A 20,904-nucleotide genomic window follows, 5' to 3' on the forward strand; every position below is an offset into this window, starting at 1 on the left:
AATTTTCAATATACATGCTCCTATTATATATCCAGAGTCTTATCACCACAATGTGTTATAATACACAGACCTATCAAGGTAATACTTATATTCCATAGAACAGATTGTGGAGCAGCATAAGCATACAAAAACCCAGTTCCTCAGAAGCCATTCTAACACTGCAGGGTGATCTAACCAACTAGATACTTTACATCTTTTAAGCAGAAGATCAAACATGTCACCAAAACCCATCCACAGTTCTAGTAGCCTCACTTAAAACGAAGTCTTAGAGAGAATTAAAATTGCATTCATCTTGGTATGATGTAAGACTATTGCTGCTAGAGGCCATGTCCTCTGAGGTATTGAGCACTGCCTGAGGAGTCTATGAGTTCTCATCTTTCATCTGGGCATATGGGCATATGAATATTCCATGCTATGCCAAGGTCAAAAGCCAGGATTGAAGTGCTAACCTGGTTTATATTTTAATACTTAAAAGCACCACACCCGATCTGGTTCTCCTCACCTAGAGTTAAAAAATCCACAACTCCCTTGCAGAACTGTGTCTGCAGCTAGCCTGAAGACCCTTGTCCTTATGCTACAAATTTTTTTCTTCTTGCTATGCATATTTACCCTTAGACAGCATCTAGCTCTTACCCTCATCTGCCACTTCACAAGCTGTCAAATGACTATTCAAGCATTAAAAAAAATGAAGGGTCTGTTAAGTCGTAAATTAAATGACAGTCTATAGCTGAAAATTAGCAGTAACGTGCCCAAAACTTTATTGATTGCTAAGAAAAGGTGAATAACCCCCCCTATGGCTGACTGTGTAATTACTGACCTTTAGAACCCGAGAGCTATTAATTTAAGAAGAGATAGCAGTGAACTAGCAAACGAGTTATTTTGCAACAGGACAGTAAAGGCACGTATCAAGTTTTTGCATGTGTTCAGTGCGACCTTGGATAGTACTGTTACATGCCTATATTTTCCATTTTAATGCAGAATAAATCCCAAGCTACATCTGGACATAAAATGCCTGCCAACTAGTTCGGAAGATCCATGGGAACGTACCCACAGATAATGTACTGAGGCTTTTCAGTACATTTGAAGAACTCCACATCCTTCCAGAAAGGTTCTAAATTACTGCTAAAGGCAGGAAAATTGTATTGCCAAGCTCAGCCACCCTGGAACATGTACTGCAAACATTTCATCTGTACTCTGAGAGATGGAAATGGCCAGGAACAGGAGAAGAGCAGACAGGAATTCGACACCAGTACAGTTCCTTTACACTGGGGATACACACACACAACCCCCCTCCCCCAACCTCTGTTGGTACTGCTGAGTTTAATCTGTTATAGACTATTGCACAATTCATAGAAATAGTAATAGCCTAAAGACTATTAGTGCAAATGCTTCAGCAATATTTAACTTTTTTCTTTTTCTTTTTAATAATAAGCACTTATGGAGAGATAGTTGCCTTTTGACAAGTGAACTACATTTTAAGAGCATTGGTCAGGTGGTGGAGTTTACAGTAAGAAAATTTTAAAAAGACACATTAACTGGAAGTAATGAAAGAAAAAGGTGTCTAACCTGATGCAGATGTCCTTCCATGAAGAGTAGTTTCATTAGGCAGGAGATCTTTTGAGTTGGAAGTGAATGGTGATTGTCTAAATGTGTCTTCAGAAAAGAAAGGGCTATAGGAAAAAACAAGATGCCTTTTTTTAAAGAAAACAGCAGTTAACAGAAGTAAATACGACTTTTGACCCCAGCATCTTAATGTTATAACAAATACCACCTTATTAAAAGCCCTGTCTCATTTACAGAATTCATGCTGAAAAATAGGCAGACCATGAGGCAAGTTGTGGAGAAGCAGAATGCTTTAGTAAAATTGCACCTCAGAGTGAAAACTGAAGTCCTCACAAAAGTCTTTTAGCTACATTTCAACATCTTAGATTTGCTATATATCACAATTCAATATGGATCATTAAAATTAACACTTCAAAAATTTATACTGTCATATCTGGAGAAGGCAATCAGAAAAGGTAAAAAATATTATTTAATAATCTGAGGCATACAGCAGTTATCTTTAAAACAAAAAACTTTTCATATTTTAGGTTAAGATGCTTAATAGCTCTATTCTGACACAGCATTCCATGAACGAAATTAACTCCATGAGTTTAATTTTTACAGCAGGAAACAATTCATATAACCTAAATGAATGGGTACTTCCCAAAGAATATTAACTACAAAAATTATCAGCGATTTGATTCCAAAAAGCATATCTTGCTTTGATTTTATTTAATAGTCAGGAAAAAGTTAATTTCAATAGTGAAATGGCATTTCTGTTGAAGTATTTGTTTTCTACTCAATTAAAGACTGTAACAGAAATAAGAATTTCTTGTCTACAGTACAGACAGACATAGGGAAGAGGTACATAAAAAAATAAATATGGAAAATGACAGTATTTCTTGGAAAACTGTTTTCTAAGGCAATGTATTCCATCTGCATGCAAACTATCAATTTCTTCAAAGTGAGAATTATGTTAAATCTGATCTCTCTCACATAGAGAATCCTTAACAGGCTCGTGTATAGTAGTGTGTTCTAAAGGTTCAAGGCAGGAGGCCAGATCATTTCTGCAGCCTGTTCTTATTCAGTAACAAAATCCAAGAACTTTTTCAGGATAAAGAACATACTACGAGGTCTTACGAACCATTGCACAGTGGGTAGCCCAGACTCAGAAAGTACATACCAGCAGCACCAACCAAGTTGACCCTACCAGTCCAGATACCCAAGGTGTCTGTCTAAATAATGGCACTTGCCTATGTTGTCCCTTATGCAGCTTTTCTGCAAAGGGGGAACAACGTGTTCTCCACCAAGTCACTTGTATTCTCAGTCAGATTTCATCTGCCTTTGGGAAAGTTGATGATTAGTTAACTTGATCATGCAACACTTCTGGCAATCACATTGTTTACTTTCTCATTAAGTCTTTTTGGACAGTAACTGCGAACAGTCAACGTTAGGTTGTGCTGAAGGGTAAGGCATGAAGTTGCCCCAGACCTGAACAGCTCAGTGTATGCTGATAGCTGAACAATGCATAATACTCAAGAAAACAAGTGAACAGGATAAAACAAAACGGCTCCAACCCATATGTGCAAAACTTAACTTCTTCCAAGACTCACACTCCCACTCAGGGGTGACATAATACGAAACAGACTGACACTGTATAAAAATATGGCACGATTTATTGCAACATTCCTCTCACTGGTTTAATAATGATTTGAAAGAAAAACATCAATAAAAAATGTTTTATTACTATTGTAACTCTTCAGAATCTTGTAATCCACTCAGGTTTCCTTCTTGGCCGTCCTGTTTGTGCCTGAGATTCAGTCACTGGGACACTGCTCATTGCTGGTTCTAAGCAAAATGGATGACGCAGGGCTTATCTATTTCAGGCTAGGCCATATATCATGAGCAGGTTGCTGTAGAAGGTTGCATGGTGGCATATCCCAAGGATTTCCCTCTCTGCCATCGGCCTCTTGTGAATTACAGAACCATCCTTGGATACCTCTTTTCTGCCTTCCTCTAGAACGGCAGCTGAGTCTCTTCACTGTTGGCCCTATTATTATTTCTATTTCAGCAGATATGTCCCCCAATTTCCAGTGCAAAGTATGGAGGGAGGAGCTCCTGCTTCATAGTAAGAAATAACATAAATTGTTCTCAATCACTGTGCAAAGTCCTTTCTGATGAAGATTAAGCTTTAGGATTTTTTTTTTCCTCTGGCTGCACTTTTCCAGTTTCATGGCTACACAGTTCTCTAGATGAAAGAAACTTATCTTGGCATCTTACGCTGGCGTACTCACTTCCAGATCACTTTTGCTTCTCCACTTTGTCTTCTTATCACAGATGGCAGGCTCTACCATCTCACTCAGCCATTGAACTGTGAGGAATCCTTGCCAGTTTCGGCTGCTTAAGCAAAGTCATATGGAAGTATGTGCTCACAAAGTCCAGGAATACTCACAGGAGGAACAGCAACAGATAGGTGACAGTTAGAAATGTTAATAAGGAATAAGACAGCAAAAAGTGCCTGTGTACCCCATCTTGCTGGGTTTTGCTGATTTAAGACTCACCAATGACACAGTTTAATCTTTCTGCTCCCCAGTTACTTACAAGTGGACAACACTGACCTCACCTTGGCTCTCTGCAGCTGTCAGCAAATTTCACACAGCAATTGTGATTCAAATGCCTTTTTGTCATTACTCCAGATGTGGGTTGGTGAGCCAAACTGCAACACCACATGTTTTCTTAATGCAGTCCAAGTGCCTCTATCCTCCACTGGCTGCTCCATCACATTCTATTTTTGAGAAGGCGTCATACCCTCACCAGTAAAGACTTCCAGCTGTTTGGGTTTGGGTGGGGTTTTTTTTGGCAAGGTCTTTCAAGTCAATCTGTTTGAACTAGCAGGAGCTAGTAGACTGACTCACTTCCCCTTTAGAAGCTCACCTCATTCATGTCTTCTTCTGTTGATAAATAGGCGAGATAAGAAAAGCACTCAGAAAAACAGAAGCAGGCACTCAGCATTTTGTGCCCTGATAGGTAGCAGCCATTATAAGGACATCTCAGTAAAACTCAGCACAAGTTTGACAACAGCCAACTCTGCTACCCTCTTAAAAGCTGGCAGCCAGAAGAAGGGGAAGTTATCCTTGAGCTGTCCTCAACCTTACCTATTTGAATTATCTTTGATAGATCCAAAAGTAGTTCTGGATTCTCACACCAGTCCTGCTGGTAACATCATGAGACACTGAAATCTATTTTCAACTATTTGTCACCCCTTCTCAGCAATGCACACTGGATGGTTAATGAGCAGTTGGACAATATGTGCATTTATCTCCATTTGTATCTCAAGCTTATGCTTTTTAAGTAGTCACAGAAATGCTATGCAGGCTGAGTATCCCACAAATTCCCAAACTGGCAAATATGGGAAGCATTCACTGTGACCAGAAGCTAAATGCTCAATTTCATTATCTTTCAACTTGTAACATAAAAAAGTCCCTGATGTACATTTACTGAGTTGGTCAGTTTATTAAAAACAAATTATTTATTTATTGCAGCTACCATGAATGAATGTGATAGGCCTAGAAATTTAGGGACAATATATTTTAGAGATCTTTTCTTTGCAACTGAAATGCTTTTCAATTCTGTCTGGACAAGGTTGTTTAAAGTTAGCAGGCACTGAACACTCTGGGAACTTCTGTAGAAGGGGCTGCAGAGGCACTGAAAATCCGACTCTATCTTTGAAGGAATTCTTTGTCACTCCAGTGTGCTCAGTGTCCAACCCATCCAAAATAATTAGGGAACTTTCAGGTAGGAAATAAATGTATCCTTACCAATTCCTGCCTGCTCCTCATCATGGGCACCTAAGTCTCTAACAATTCCAGCTACCACTTATTGCATGAGCTTTGAATACTCCCACAGAGACACCTCACCTTGCAGCTCACATACATGTACACAACTCATGGGCTTGTTCCCAGCCATGGCACTGTTAAGTGCATATTTCTTTAACAGTACATGCTACAATTGGATCATGTTTTTAATTCCTGGATAATTTAAATTGTGTTAATGTGACTTGAATCTTTAACAGTCTTTAACAATCTTTAACAAATGTTTTGATAGTACGGTCTTGCTTTTAAAAAGTCATCCCTAGAACGTATTGAGATGACAGAAATACTAAACCGAAATTTTTCTAAAGAAATCAAGTTTGACAGTAGACAATCAAAATCACCTCTTCTTACATTGGTCCATGTCTTAAAATCCAGTTATCAGCTTGGTATGCACTCAAGTACTGCACATACCATGCAGTTTCTTTTAAGTTTCAGTTTTTGTTGAAAAAAATAGAATAAATAATTCTTAAAATGATGTGTAAATACTTCATCAGAGGAGAACAGGCATTTTGGCCCAAAGGGCTTTAACTCTAAGCAATCAGCTCTGTAGTTGTAATTTTTCAGATATAGGTTACGTTACTCATGAAAATATCTTACATTTATAGTATCAGGTCACATTTGCAGGAGACAGACACATTGGAGTTCATGAGGCAAAATGAAGCAATGCTATCTACAGAACAGCTTTGCAAATAACAATGGACTGTACTTACCTGGCTGTAGTTCTGATGGTGTTGTCTTTATTGTGGTTGTGCTCTTTGCTCACCTTTTCTGCAGAGGAACATATGTGTTTTTCTGTGATTAGCATGTAACATATATTCCCCTGTCAGATTTTACTCATCCGAACTATTTTAATGCTTTCAGATAACAGCATAACCCAGAGTAGTTTAGGGTAAATGGTTCAAGCATGATTAGAGAACGGGTATGACTTTATTTAAACTAACGCCCAACACATTTTTTCAGCTTCATATATCGGTGTTAGTGCTCCATGCAAAGTGTGCAATACAAGTGTTCATTAAACAGAGTGCTGGTACCACTGCCTTTGTGTGACAGCTGAGCTTCACCTTCTCTGCCAAGAGAATTGGACAGTGCAGCCCCAGGAGCAATGCCTGCTGCAGCCACTGGCCATTTAGGCCAGTAACTGCCTATACTTGGAGTATAGGTTTCCCTGTAGTCCAAGGCCTGGATCAAACCAGTCATCACAAATGACTTAATTAGCTTTCAAAAATACAGGAGTTGAACTCCGGCTTTTCCAACTCAGTTCAAATGCTGTGAACCTGAGCTGACCGGCACAGTGCTTTAAAGCATATGCTGATTATGGGGGACACTTGGCAAGGCTTCTGTATTTCAAATGGGAGGGCAGAAGGGCTCTAATTCCCATTACTTTTCAGCCTCAGTGATCTCACACTTTCATAGCACCGTAATGGTTAATACAGAAGTCTCGTTTCGTTCTTTAAATTCAACTAACTGATTAGTTCCATTGCTTTTACCTGATAACTGGAAGAGCAGCTCAGATGCCATCTTCACTGATATATCTTGGCTGAATAGATTTCTTTCTGGGAGCACACGGCCTTCTGGTGCCTTCTGTATCCGTTCACTAATGTCTCTCCCTAATAAAGTGCTGTAGCCAACATTTTGGCTGGGTTGGCTGGGGGACGCTGAAGCCTGCGAGTCATGAATGTCAACTTCCATTGGTTCTTCCTTTATCTTTACCATCTGGGTTTCCTTGAAACTCTCAGCTGCAAATATGTATTTAAAAGAAAAAAACAACAAACAACCACCACAATTATTTAATTAGGCTACAATTTTTCAGAGCACTCGAAGCAGGAATCACAATTACAAAGTTATAATTTGTATACCATATCACTGCAAATGGTAAGAGAAGCAAGCAGCTGACTGCCTCAGTATTCTTCTGGCACTTATAAATAGAAGCAATCTCTTGAAAATAATTTTTCAAACTAGAGAGCAGAAAACAGTTGCATATTTGTAAACATGAGAGTTGTATCCCTTTCTATGAATACTGTGTGATCACACAGCAGTTCGTGAAGCTTCATTTCTATTTAATAAATGGAGTTGCAACTACACACCAGCTCTCCTAAGGTGGGCACTGAAGACCTCTTCCAAACTCTAAATTACTCTTTATCAGCAGAAGTACCAGCACAGATAGTCAGAAGTATTGGTATGGCGACAGGATTGGAGGAGGAAACTTAATCTGCTGCTTTTCCTCTCTCCTTCTCTTTTATGGAAAATTCCAGACAACTATGTGAAGACCCTATTTCTTATACCTGCATATGCTTTCAAGATAAGAGGTGTATTCTGGGGCTCATGTTTTTCTAAAGTCTGATAGATATTCCTTCATACATTACAGGATCCATTAATTTAATGACCAGTTTTCATAAGTCCATATTCTCCCCTCCCTCCTTACTTTCCTCTCCAGTGTCTCAAGTCTAGCAAACAAAACCATATTCTAGAAGCCAATTTGTAGTTCACTTTCTACACTTGAGATTCCTTGGGTGTTGCTGAATGCTCTGGTTTGGCTGCAAAGAAAGTGATAATTTTTTCTTCAGAGTAAAACTCTTGAAACCTCAAAATCAAGGCTCCAAGGTAATTTGTCTACCACACCCCAAATACCTATACAGCCCTTTTGATTCAGACTTTCTGTTGTGAAAAGGGACAATGAAAACCTACAGAATTTATTCCCAATTTAGTTTCAGAGAAAGATGATTATTTTTTTTCTAATGATTTTCATTCAGAGCACTCCTAAAAGGACACTTGGTACCATAGCAGAACTGTCCAAGTATGTGTTGCCTCTGCTGGCTGGATGCTGACCAGAAACTCCAGAAACAGGCAGCCTAAGAAAGGCAATATGCCTGGAGAATCAAGAAAATAAATAAATGCATGAACACAATTAAATACCAGGAGGCGCATTCAGATAAGGAAACCTTCCAACGAAATTGTATATGGGATTTATTAATTTTGCCTAAACATGTACACATACTTCTGGTACTAGCTGAAATAGTGAAAACCTTCAGGAAAATCTGCTTCTTTTCACTCATGATTAGCACTAAATGGTCACTTACGTAGCCTCCACAGCTGGAGGAAAGGGAAAGTCTGAATTACTCAAACTTCCCGAGCCAGGAGGAAAAGGCACCCAGGAAAAGAGGCCACAGTAGAGGGCAGGGACAGACACACTGCAGCACACAGAGCCAGGGAAGCAGAGGGCTTGGATGCTGAGTGGATTAGTATGTGAGAGCATTCTGGCCCTTGTCCAGACTGGGGAGATGTGATCAGCTCTATGACCATGGGCCAGCATGTTAACTGGTGCAGACAGGGGCTGGCCACCCCGAGAGCATCAGGTCACTGAGGGAGGGAGGCACTCTGCACAGTGAGTTTTCTCAAATGGAAGTTTCCTTGTCATCTGTCAAATTTTACTACTTTGAAGGCTCTGATATTAAAAAGAAAAAGAAAAGAGTACTGGTTGGTAAGAAAAAGCCTAAACACAAGCAGCATTACTGACTTTAGGTCAGTAAGGAGGGTGGGGGTGGGTTTCCACTAACTTCACTTGATCAATTAATCTGTTGCTGCTCTGTTTTTCCTATCCTCTCTAACTCACATATGACTGTGTCAGCTGCACAGATCTTAATTTAAGTGTGAAAGTTTCAAACACCACCAGGCCTTTTTTGTTTTCAATTACTCAATGTTACAATGAATCTCAGAGGTACCAAAACAGGGTTTGGTTATCCCCTCAAGCTAGTCAACCAGTTGGTGTCATCTTTTATTCTCTAGTGATAGATGAACAGAATCCCTTTATCATGAAGGCATAAGCATTCTATCTAAAATTAAACTGATATGTGTCACCAAGTCCCTCTTCATTACCCTGGTTTATCCTTCTCCTTGAATTCCTGGTGTAGAGAAAAAGTGTTATTACTTCCTACAGCTCTTAAAAAAAAAAAAAAAAAAAAAGAACCCAGGAGATAAGAGCCACTTGGGTACGTTCCAGGAACAATTTACATGAAGTGCTTTCAATCTTTTCTTATGACATTTCTTGACCTTTAAAAGAAACACATAAACATTGATAAAAATCTTTACCATCTACTATCCACAGATACATTTCAGACTTCAGAAATTTTTATAGGTAGAAATAACATATAATGCCCTTTTTTTTGTACTGTTAAGCAGATTTTTTATTTTTCTTTATTTTATTTAAAGCTTCCATTAGTCCCTTATTACAAAACCACAGAACATTGCATCTGTGTTCAAAAGTGTAAAAATAGCATGCTGTGCATTGAAAGTGAACACAGAACAGCAAAGGAACACATCAGGTAACGCTGTCAATCAAAAGCTCAGGTAACTCCACAAACAAATGAGTTCTTTAGATGTCTGACAGACTGAGCTCTGCACCCAGCTGCCAAATTTAGGTGCAGAGTAAGCTGACCTCTGCTGCCCTCTCTGCTTTTAAAATATTCTTTCTATTTCTGTTCCTGTTCCACACAGTTTAATTCCCTGCACTGCAAATGCTTTTGTATCAGACAAACTGATACGACCCCAACTAAGGCAAGAGTCAAGCAATACAGGTGACCTTCTCTCCCTCATCATCAATGAGCATTCACATGGCCCTCACTAAATCTACATATTTGATCATTTCCTTTGACCTTTATCTTCCCAGCTGTACCCTTTTGATGGGACAGAATGACTGCCAAATGTGAATTCTGTCATCCTCCGATTCCCAAAAGCAAACACACACAGAGAAGATTGAAGGAGGGTTTCTGATAATTTTACAAGAGCTAATGAAAGGGAAACACAGTCAGTCTGTCCCACGAGCAGCAATCACAGGCATAAAAGCCCACTGTGCTAGATTCCGTGCTGGTAAAGACTGTAATTAAGGTTATGCCCATACCCATCTCGCCATACAGGCAGTCAAACTATAACTTCTTGAAGATTATGTTCCAGTCTGTGCTACAGACTGTTCCCGTGTGGAATGAAGTGACACCACTTATTTCCTTACATAGGTATCTCACATGGTCAAAGTGCAGCTAAAGTTTTTCAAGTGAAGGACAGGTACACCAAAAGGTCTTCTGGTTCAAATAAAGAACATCATGATATCTTTGACTTTCATAGCAGACATACTAAATGAGCTAGGTTAAATAATCTGCAATGTACCAGAATACAAAGTTAATACATGATAGCCTTTTTTTCCCCTTCATGTCTAATTTTTATAATAGCACAGACTTGTAATTCCTAGGAAAAATCAGTGGGGTATAAAGACAAGTAGTTCTGGAGTATCCAGACCACAATCTTCTAAACATGGTCTGCTACTCATTCAAAACTAACCTGGATGAAGCTCCAAACAACAGTACAGCAGTGCTGGGACAGTTCATCTGGTAAAAGATGAATTAAATCACCCACTATGCCTTTTTCTGCTGTTAACTTTGTAATACAAAACCACCTTAACAAAATAAGAGAAAGTTATTTTATGCATGGATGTGCTTTCATCAAGCCACAGAGATGCTACTTCTTTACAGAGCAGTATAACTTTTAATCAGCTGATTTATAAAAGCCTTAATGAACTTCATCCTATTCACATTGAGTGAGACAATTTTCCACATCAGCTATGAAAAATGGAGTACTGGACAGGCTTGTTCCAGGAGGAAGAGCAAGGGATCACAAAGTAGGGGTACCTGCTAACAAAAAAAAAAAAAAAAAAAGCCGAACACAACAGAAACATTGAGCAATACTTGTGCTGCCTAAAAGTTCGGGTACAGCATTCATCCCTGAAGGTCTGACAGTGTCACCTCAATAAGGTGCAGCAGTAAGAGCACTCTGAAATTTAGTCTTAGACAACACCCCTGTACAGCCTAAGACAGAAGCTGGCATGTTTTAGAAAGAGCTTAATAAAGCTACTTCTCTCAGAGTTCAGACTACCACATCCAACCCAAAGTGTGCACAAGTCAGCAAAGTGTCCTTGTGGCAACCAAGGCCAACCATATTCCAGGCCACATTAGAAATCTGTAGCCACCAGGTAGAGGGAGGAGATTCTTGCCCTCTGTTCTGCACTTATGGGGCTGTGTTTAGAGTGCTGTGTCCAATTTGAGGGTCCTCAGTACAGGACAGACACTGATATCCTGGAGCACAATCAGTGGAAGGCCACCAAGACAGTTAGAGGGCTGCTGCAAGACATGAGTAGAACAGCTAAGTGAACTGGGTTTGTTCAGCCTTAAGAAAACAACATTAAAGGGGACATTTACTGCTGTCAACAACTCTCTAAGGTATAAAGAGAAGGTAAAGAGAAGCTAGAGTCAGACTTCTCTCAGAAGTGCACAGTGATAGTATGAATTGACAGACAAGCTGGAACATGGGGAATTCTGTCTATACATACAAGAAAAAAAAAATCACTATTGGGACAGTAGAATACTGGCCTACATTGCTGAGAAAGGTTGGGTTCTCCATTCCTGAACACGTTCAAAACTTAGTAAGACCCTCGGCAACCTGCTCTTGTTGGATCTGCTTGGAGCAAAAGTCTGGATTAGATGAACCCTGGAAGTCCCCTCCAAACTAAATTAATTCATGAACCTTCAGCACTAGGTCAGCTGCAGGTTTATCTTGCTGAACTTTCAAAACCTCCAAGGAAGGGAAAGCTACAGCATCCTTGGGTAACACTTCTAATGCAGCACTAGAAATTTTTCTCTAGTCCACTCCAAACTTTCCAAGCTGCAGCTGGCAGCTGTCACCCCTTTCTTTACCAGCTGCACTAGGGAGAAGAGTTTGACTCCACTGCTTTTCTAAGTTTCCTTCAAGTAGGTGCAGGCTGTGATTAGATTAGCCTTTAGTTCCCCTTTGCCTGACTGAATAGGTTCAGTTCCCTCAATGCCTCCCTGCACAGGAAAGACATGGACCTGGTCAGAAGGTTGGAACACCTCTCCTGTGAAGACAGGCTGGGAGAGCTGGGATTGTTTACCCTGGAGAAGAGAAGGCTCTGGCGAGACCTCATAGCAACTTTTCAGTACTTACAGTGGGCTTGTAAGAAAGATGAGGACAGACTGTTTAGCAGGGCCTGCTGTGACAGGAAAGGGGTAATGTTTTTAAACTAAAAGAGTGTAAATTCAGACTAGATATAAGGAAGGAATTTTTTACATTATGACTGATGAAACACGGGAATGGGTTGCCCAGAGAGGTGGTGGATGCCCCATCCCTGGAGACATTCGAGGTCAGGTTGGATAGGACTCTGAGCAACCTGATCTGGCTGAAGATGCCCCTGCCCTTTGCTGGGGGGTTGAACTTGATGACCTTTAAAGGTCCATTCCAACCCAGATCATTCTGTGATAGTCTGTGACCACTCACCTCTTCTAGAGAGGACACACTGAACACGCTCTTCTAATGCAGCACAGTCTGCTTTTCCCTTTGAGATGAAAGTCAAAAGCAAGTGCACAGATTTCAGAAAAAAACCCCCACAAGTCATGTGAGTAAATATGGCTTTTGCTGATACAACAGCTGTCCAATGACTTTCCATTGCTGAAATCAAATGAATACTTGCTAAATCATTCACGCTTCTCCTCACCATTTTATTTAAAACTTTATCCTGCAACTAAAGTTCTAAGTTGCTCATATTTGCTGAAATGCCTATGAGCTTTACAAATCAACTTTATGAATCAACTTAGAAAAGAAAGCCTCTCCCATATGTCTCATAAATTGGACTCATGTACTAGTTTCCACAATGAAGCAGACAGGGGTAACTAGTGGGTCAACTTGTACCGTCTTCAAAAGCTTTCAGTACGGAGAATCAGGCATTTTGTTATGCTAATTGTTCTGATTTGCTAGAAATAAACATGCCCTAAAACAGCTTAAATAAAACCTCAGAGGTAGAGAACAGTTGGCAAGCCCTGAAGGTTCTGCTACAGAGACACAACAAGTAACATCTGACGTTCCCTAGGGCGCTGTGCCTGACGCTTTATTTTGCTAGTATTTTTTTTTCAAACTGCTGTTTTATATAAGACAATGTCAATGAATCAATGTAACAGGATCCTTCATTAAAAAAATAATCATAAAATGGCTTGTATTTGTTAAAGTGGAACCTCTGAACTCCCATGTTACAGAATTTTGCAGCTACAAGCTGTTTCACAGAAATACAAGCCAAGGAAAAAAAAAAAGGAGCAAATTAAAGCAATAGACTAATTAGAGTCGTGATACACATCTGCTGTTCTTCCAATTTAAATGGTACAATTATGGATCTTACCTGCAAGACCCTTACTTGCAGAACACGGCTGACTCCTCAAAACAGTTCAAGAAGAATTTGATAAAAAGTCTACATGTGCAGTGAATTCTTATTTTACAACATGTTCCAATATATCCCAGTCTCACAGTTCAAGAGAACTCTAGTCCAGTATTCTGCAGCAAGCTGTACCTTTGCAGGGAGCCTGGTTCCAGTTATCCTGTCTTTACATGCTGACTCTCCAAAGGCAAGGGGGGACTTCAAGAGGCCTTTGCAAACCCTGTGCATCCACAATCACCTGACACTGAACAAAACTCACATGCCCACTTTTCATAGCTCTGTGGCCACTCCCACTACCTTGATGTGGAAAAAAGGAAGATGAATTGCAGTAACTTAAAAGCACAGTATAGCATCTACTGAAATAAAAGCTCAGCTTTGTTATGCTTGTTTTTCTGTGATACTTGTTTTGTGGATTTTTTAAGACCTATATGATTAAAAAAAAAAAAATTTATACTTTGCACACTTCCATACTTCCCAGCCTATACTTTTCCTGTGAAAGAGCAGTATTTTTTCACAGTTTTCCTGCTTTTGGGTTTAAACAGCAATGTTGTCATGAACATGGCAAAACCCATCAACAGGTAAGAATCCATTACTAGTTGAGTACTTTTGGGATTATGTTATACAGATGTCATGGAAAAGCCTATTAAACTGAATGAACATTCTGTGGCCTGATACAAACTTCACGTGGTACAGCACTGGCAGGAGGGTCTCAAAATCTTGAAAAAAAAAATCTGGAATGTAACACATTGAATAACAAATCTAACTATCTAGAAACTTGTATCTTAGCCCATACAGTAGTGAAAACACAGTTTTGCTCTGACCATTCACCATCAATTTCACGTTTCTGTTGGTTAAAAAAAAACCCAAAAAACAAACCCACAAAAAAAAGCCTCCCAAACCCAACAGCAATCACTTGGCCAGTAGCAGGATTTAATCTGGTAATGTGACTTGCCATGGTTTGCCATTTCTCTAGTTTCATCAAAAGACAGTCTTATTTTGAATCACACACTTCCACGCTTACTTTTCTGGGCTTCTACAGAAGCACCTGCTGCTGCCCAGATCTTCCTAATGAGACCAAGGAACAAAAGACTTCCCTGTATTTTCTCTCCACTGCCCATTATCAAGGCTTTCTAAGCAGGGATGAAAGCACTCTTGACAGCTCTCCTGCAATCCAGGTGCAGAGACTCTTCCGAGGTACCGACAATGGCCATCTCCAAAGACAACAGCCTAACTCCACACGAGCACTTCCCTTAACAGTCCCCAAATTTATGAAAAAGAAATATGTAGCAAGGTTACTTTCTCTGTCTCTGATAGCACTCCCTGGTTAGCAGACTTTTAAAAGTCATACTGTTATTTAGTTCCTCTGGAATTCTGTGCTGTTTTGACAGATACTTCTCAGACAGTCCTTCAAGTCACTGTGGCCTAATGAACCATGTGTCATTTTCTGGGATGGGCATGGCATTAAGGTGTTCTGGCCTTCATCTTATATAGAATTGTACTATCATTCTTTTTCCTTCGGCTTATTCTTTTTAAATAGAAGTTCTAATCCCCGTGATTTCAGTTAAATATATGATATAGTGTCAAAAAAATTAACTACAAGGCATGAAACAGGAAATCAGCATAAACACTTTCAAGTAGATAATGGCTTAATCAAAAAAAGGCAAACACTCCCCACCCCACCCCCCTGGTAATAACCAGTTGTGCTGAAAGAGGAACTGTCATATAATTAGGTGATAATAAATGGAGTTGATCAAGAATGCTTTTGGAATCAATTGTAGGCAACATTTTACTTTGTGTGCTGAGGTCATGAAGTAAGCATGCACTAATTGCATCTGTTGATAACTCAAAATTAAGACATATTGTTGGTACTGGTCTACTACAAGCAGCACTGTGTGACCTGAGGACTGAACTACAAAAAATCCTAAATAGCACAAAGGTCATGCATTTGCTAGTGATAACAAGGATATGTGCAACACAGGGGGAATTGACCAACTGAAAAAAGAGAAGAGGAAAACAAGCTGAGTTACTACTGAAATACAAAATATGTCCTATTTGTGAAATGTATTCATCTGAACTAAAGGCAAATGTAATTCAGACAAAATTGTAGGAAAGACAGGGACATCCTAATGTCAAGTTCAAGGCACCAGGGTAAAATACTATTCACAAAGTGCTAGTACCTGGAATAGATTTTCACAGAATCATAGAATCAGCCAGGTTGGAAGGGACCTCTGAGATCACCAAATCCAACCCTTGATCGAGCCACTACCGCCGTGGTTACCAGATCATGGCACTCAGTGCCACATCCAGTCTCATCTTAAAAACCTCCAGGGACGGTGAATCCACCACCTCCCTGGGCAGCCCAGTCCAATGCCTGACTACCCTCTCTGTAAAGAATTTCTTCCTAATATCTATTTTATACACTTCCACCTATGCATTCATTTTTGGACAGGAAGGCAAAACACTCTATGCTTCTGAAAGCTAATACCTGCCCCAAACACATCAGCAGCATAACTCAACAGAAAATGAACTTTTAGGCTCAAACACTGGCACGTAAATGCAAATATTTATTTTAAATTTCAGTCTCCTCTGAAACCTACCTTTCAATTTACAAGACTGAGTGTATAAAACTGACCAGGTATCACCGGGTACACCACTTCATTAAACATTTTAAGAAATAAATTAGCTTTTCCATGAAAGAGAACTGGTAAGAATGTAGAAAACAGATGTATCTGAAATATATTACTTTCATTTCTTATAATTGATTTCATGCAATGTTTAATATAAGGAATTCAAAAACTTGCAGGGATGGCACCCTTCCAAACAGAGATGAGAGCAATTTGCCCCACTCCACTATCTCCTCAAATCTGTTTGCTTACCATTGGCTCTAGTCTCTGTCAAGACTTAGTAACAGGCAGAATTCACAGCTCACCTTTGTACACTCATAGATATCATTTAGTAGTCATTTTATTTTCTTCTGTAAAATGTAGGTTGAAAGTCAGCACTGAGGCTCAAACTTTGCCTGCTAATCCCCAAATACCATTTCTTTCAAATGGGCGTTTGATTTACTTTTAAATAGTAGTTTAGCTATTGGGAAGTTTTGTTCTGACTCTCTGGGTGGAAATAGGTTCTGCTTACACCTGCTCAAGAGACATTAGCCTTCTTAGCTTGGATAATCATTTGGAAGAAGTGTGAGTAGGTATCAGGTGATTAGGTATCAAGTCTGTGAACTGTGGGGTAGAAGACCTGAATCCAATTGGAACACAGTAGAGAAAAAGATGGTATAAAAGGGCATAGCATGTCCAACTACAGCAAAGTAATATGTGAGGTAAGGGCCTGAAACTAAACACTGGTTGTGTGTTGCTAGAAGCCTGTAAGTGTCCCAAAAGCCCTTTAGCTTGTATGAGAGAACCATGTGTGGTAGAGTTAAAATAGACAACTGTGTGTGATTTTCTTGTTTCTCTACATCTACTTCTACAATGACAACTAACAAATGTTCTGTTGATGTTCTACTACAGTAAAGTAAGTTTATTTTTCTAACTTTTCCTAGCTTTAGAATACTTTGAGTGGCTGACAAGTCCCTCCATTACAGGCGCTGGTGATTTGAAGTCTACTTTACAGTATCCAGTAAACCAAATTAGGATCCAGCTAAGAGCTGGCAACACATCTTGGGAAAATAGATTTCCCAGTGAAAAATATAAACCAGCATATTTTTTACATGGAGGAGAGAGCAAGGTCTATGCCTAAATCCCAAGAGGTTCCCCTGGGGCTGAAACAATCAGCAATACTCTTGCTCAGAGGATAACGGCAGCATATACATCAGGAATGCAGAAAGCAAAATGCTATTATGCTGGAAATCCCTTGCTGACTTTGTATGTGGTGCAGGTTTCTGTAATTAGTATTACACAGTAGAAAGTGAAAATAACGAAGGGGAGGTTCAGGTTGGACATCAGGAAGAATTCCTTCATGGATAGGGTTGTCAAACATTGGAACAGGCTGCCCAAGGAGGTGGAGTCACCATCCCTGGAGGTGTTCAAAAAACAACTGGACATGGCACCTAGTGCCATGGTCCAGATGACAAGGTGGTGATCAGTCAATGGTTGGAGTGGATGATCTTGGTTGTCTTTTCCAGCCTAAATATTTCTGTGATCTTTAAGGTCCTTTCCAACCAAAAGCATTCTATGAAGAAGTGGCTTAATTGTTTAAGTTTTAAATCACCAAAACCAGGCTACAGAATTGCTTAAGATAAGGTGAGAAGTCAACCGTGACCTGCGAGTATTTGACCAGATAAAGATTAAATAACCCCAAAACCCAAAACACTAAAGAGGCTATTCATTTTAGATTTTCTTCATATATTTGTCCTACACTAAATTGTATCTTAGTATTTACCTCCTTTGTAGTTTCTGCCTTATATGGTAATTCAGTATTTCAGGTAATTCAGTGGAAACTGAAAAACTGTATGTGATAAACTTGGTGTAACCCCACCCACTGGCTGATGCAGGAATACCAACTGCAGCAACACTGACTCAGTAAATCCTAGTCATTCTTCACCTTCTAACCTATAGATTCACCAAAAAGCCCACTGCCAGCAAAAACTGCTCAGTCACTAAGAGATTGTAAGAGAAATGTCACAGCAGCGTATTTCTTCCTACAGCCTTTGAAGTCTGGGAGGTCCCAACAGAAGGGACTGAAGACTTGATCAATATTTTGTACATGCAAGATTTCACTCATACAAACAGATATTTAAGGCATAAATATTCTAACATAATAGTCAGTAATAAACCCATTTGAACACAGCCTCCAAATGCTGAATTCAAGATGTACAACCCAGAACCTTTATGTCTCTGAAGTACCCAAGAAAACGTTAAGTTACTGAGCTCTTTCTTTATAAAAATAGTTACCTAAATTTATATGCACCTAGCAAAATGGAGTCACAGGTTAGCATTCCTTAAGCTGCAAAGTTTTGTTACCAAAACACCACACTCAAACCACTTACCAGTAGCAACAGTGAACTTTACCAATAACCAAATGTTTACTATTTGGGAGTCTGTGAAAAGTCTGGAAACTTCTGCTCTGATCAACTTTTGTACTTGGAAAGTATTTTTTGAACCATTAATACAAAAGGGTTACAAATCGATGATGCAAATTTTTCAAATTAAAGTGTGCAGGTATGAACAGGAGTGAATTAATTACATGTTTTATTGGGGAGATCCTGGTCAGTCAGAGTCTTTCAGATATAAATTTGAGTCCAAATTCAGTGTTTACAGGATCTAATCAAGACAAATAATTTCAGGTAGGTTTGACAGGGATCTCAGAAGTTACTAAACTTGTAAGCATTTCCACTTGCACTTCTTGCATGACTTTGGCATAGTAAGTTTTTGAGAATTCTGACTTAAAAACTAACAGATCCAGTTCAGGTGTGGAAGTACAAACCCAAACTGCTAGGCTGACTATCATGTCTTGGTCCTAAACATTGATCTGTCAGAAGTTCAAAGCCTTTTTTGCCATTCATTTAACCTGTTCCCAGCAGCAATAATTCAACCCTTTTACTTTCCCTTAAATTTAAACCTCAATTCTGACAGTTACACAAAGCATAATTAGCAGAACACACATTATTTGACTCCCTCCAGCTTTAACATTACCTCTGTGTGTACACATGCACACTGCCTACTTGTCTGGCAGTAGGATGCATCACTAAGGCAATGTAGGCAAGTTCAAGTGTGCTCACTAAATGCAGAAAGCTGTCTCAGTTTATATCATTTTTTTAACAGTGTATCTTGTCATTTTGAGTACAAGATATTGTCAGAAGAAATAAAAGGCTTTAAAAGTCATGTTTTATAAAGCTCTGTCAGGTACAGTTCAGTACAGACACACACTCTTATAATGTTAATGAAGTGACACGTGAATAAATTGGTATTAACATGTTTTGTACATTTTAAAAATTACAGCATCTGAAAGCTTTAAGGTATCATTTCTTTTGACTTATTCCATAGTCATTAATTTGAAAAACAGAACAGAGATAATTGGATACTATAGTGACAGACCAACGTGCTTTATATAAGTGCAACTGTGCAGACAGGTCTTTTCAATTGTTCCTTGACTTGCTACTAAAACTAAATATACCTCCTTGCAAGGTAACCCTGTTAGCACACATGAAAAAAATTAGTTAAGAAGTTCAATATTATTAAATTAAATATCTACCTGAGAGCTTCATGAGGAGCTCAGACGCTGCCTTGACTGACATGTCCTGCCTCATCACATTTGCCTGTGCTTCCTGTGGCTTGAGTTTCTCCTCAGGGATGTTTGGAGCTGAGGCTTCAGATTCTTGGCTGAACACATAGCTGGACTGAGACACGGCTGAACTTGCAGTTTCCTCATCCTTAGGCTCCTCTTTCACTTTAAAATTAGGAGTCAAAGGCTCTTTTTGATTTGCAGCTGTCAAGAGAAGGAAAGAAGTGAGACTTCAGGTAATGTATAATCCTGGAGCAGCTAAGTAACAGGAAGAAACCATAACCTGAGAAGTGCTAGAGCAGGTACTGGAAGCAGGCATGTCAAACTGTTCAAAGATGTTTCAAGGGGCAAACAAACTTCTGCACCTTTTGTACAAAGGGGCAGTTCTGGAACATGAAAACTGCATGTACCAAAGCTCATGAAAACATCTGCTCGTCTTTTTTGCCCCTTCTCCTCCTAAAAGCACTTCCCTGGTCCCCTGGTTTGTAGGTCTTCTATAGGCTTGGTGGAAATTTAAAATATCATTTCACCTTATGCAAAGTAAATTTGGCAAAGCCCATGGGTATGACATATTAAGTTCTTAGAGCACGGAAAAGAGGCAAGAGATGAAGAGTAGAAAGATAGAAGATCTAAGAGGGGAGTAAAAGGGAAAAGACAGCAAATTCTTAGGTCCTAAAAGTTGTTACGTTAAAAAAGGGAGCAGAGGGATTTTCAGAAGACAGTTCTGCACTGTTTCAAGTTCTATATGCATAGAAAGAAAGAGAGTAAGTTTAAAATAATCCATTCAAATACTCCATGTAAGCAGTTCCACAGAGAAGGGTACAGAGACCTTGGGGTGCTGTTTAAAATCTACACACTGAGCAATGTTGTTCTTGAAGGGTCTTTCCAATAGCCCTCGACAACAGTAGATCCTTTGCACTGCATTTGGCTGAACAGATAAAACCAATTCCAGCTCTTAAAACAACACTTCCAAGCCCAAGCAATATGAATTCACGGGCA

The 20,904-nt window shown here is 39.4% G+C and overlaps 1 protein-coding gene across 9 annotated transcripts in view; it reads right to left on the reverse strand.

Moving 5' to 3' along the window:
- ZNF827 (zinc finger protein 827) overlaps positions 1-20,904 on the reverse strand; it is a 106,271-nt gene that overhangs the window by 31,392 nt on the left and 53,975 nt on the right. For all 9 annotated transcript variants that reach the window (XR_010429957.1, XR_010429956.1, XM_064651703.1 and 6 more), the window contains 4 exons: positions 19,876-20,109; positions 6,902-7,150; positions 6,125-6,182; positions 1,567-1,670 (listed from right to left, as the gene is read on the reverse strand). Coding sequence is in view for 7 of the 9 variants with exons in the window: in XM_064651703.1 (XP_064507773.1) it covers positions 1,567-1,670; positions 6,125-6,182; positions 6,902-7,150; positions 19,876-20,109 (645 nt within the window). In the remaining 2 variants the exon portion in view is untranslated. The remainder of the gene's footprint in view (positions 1-1,566; positions 1,671-6,124; positions 6,183-6,901; positions 7,151-19,875; positions 20,110-20,904) is intronic.

This window comes from Pseudopipra pipra, chromosome 4 (assembly GCF_036250125.1).
Source record: "Pseudopipra pipra isolate bDixPip1 chromosome 4, bDixPip1.hap1, whole genome shotgun sequence".
NCBI classification, from domain to species: domain Eukaryota; kingdom Metazoa; phylum Chordata; class Aves; order Passeriformes; family Pipridae; genus Pseudopipra; species Pseudopipra pipra.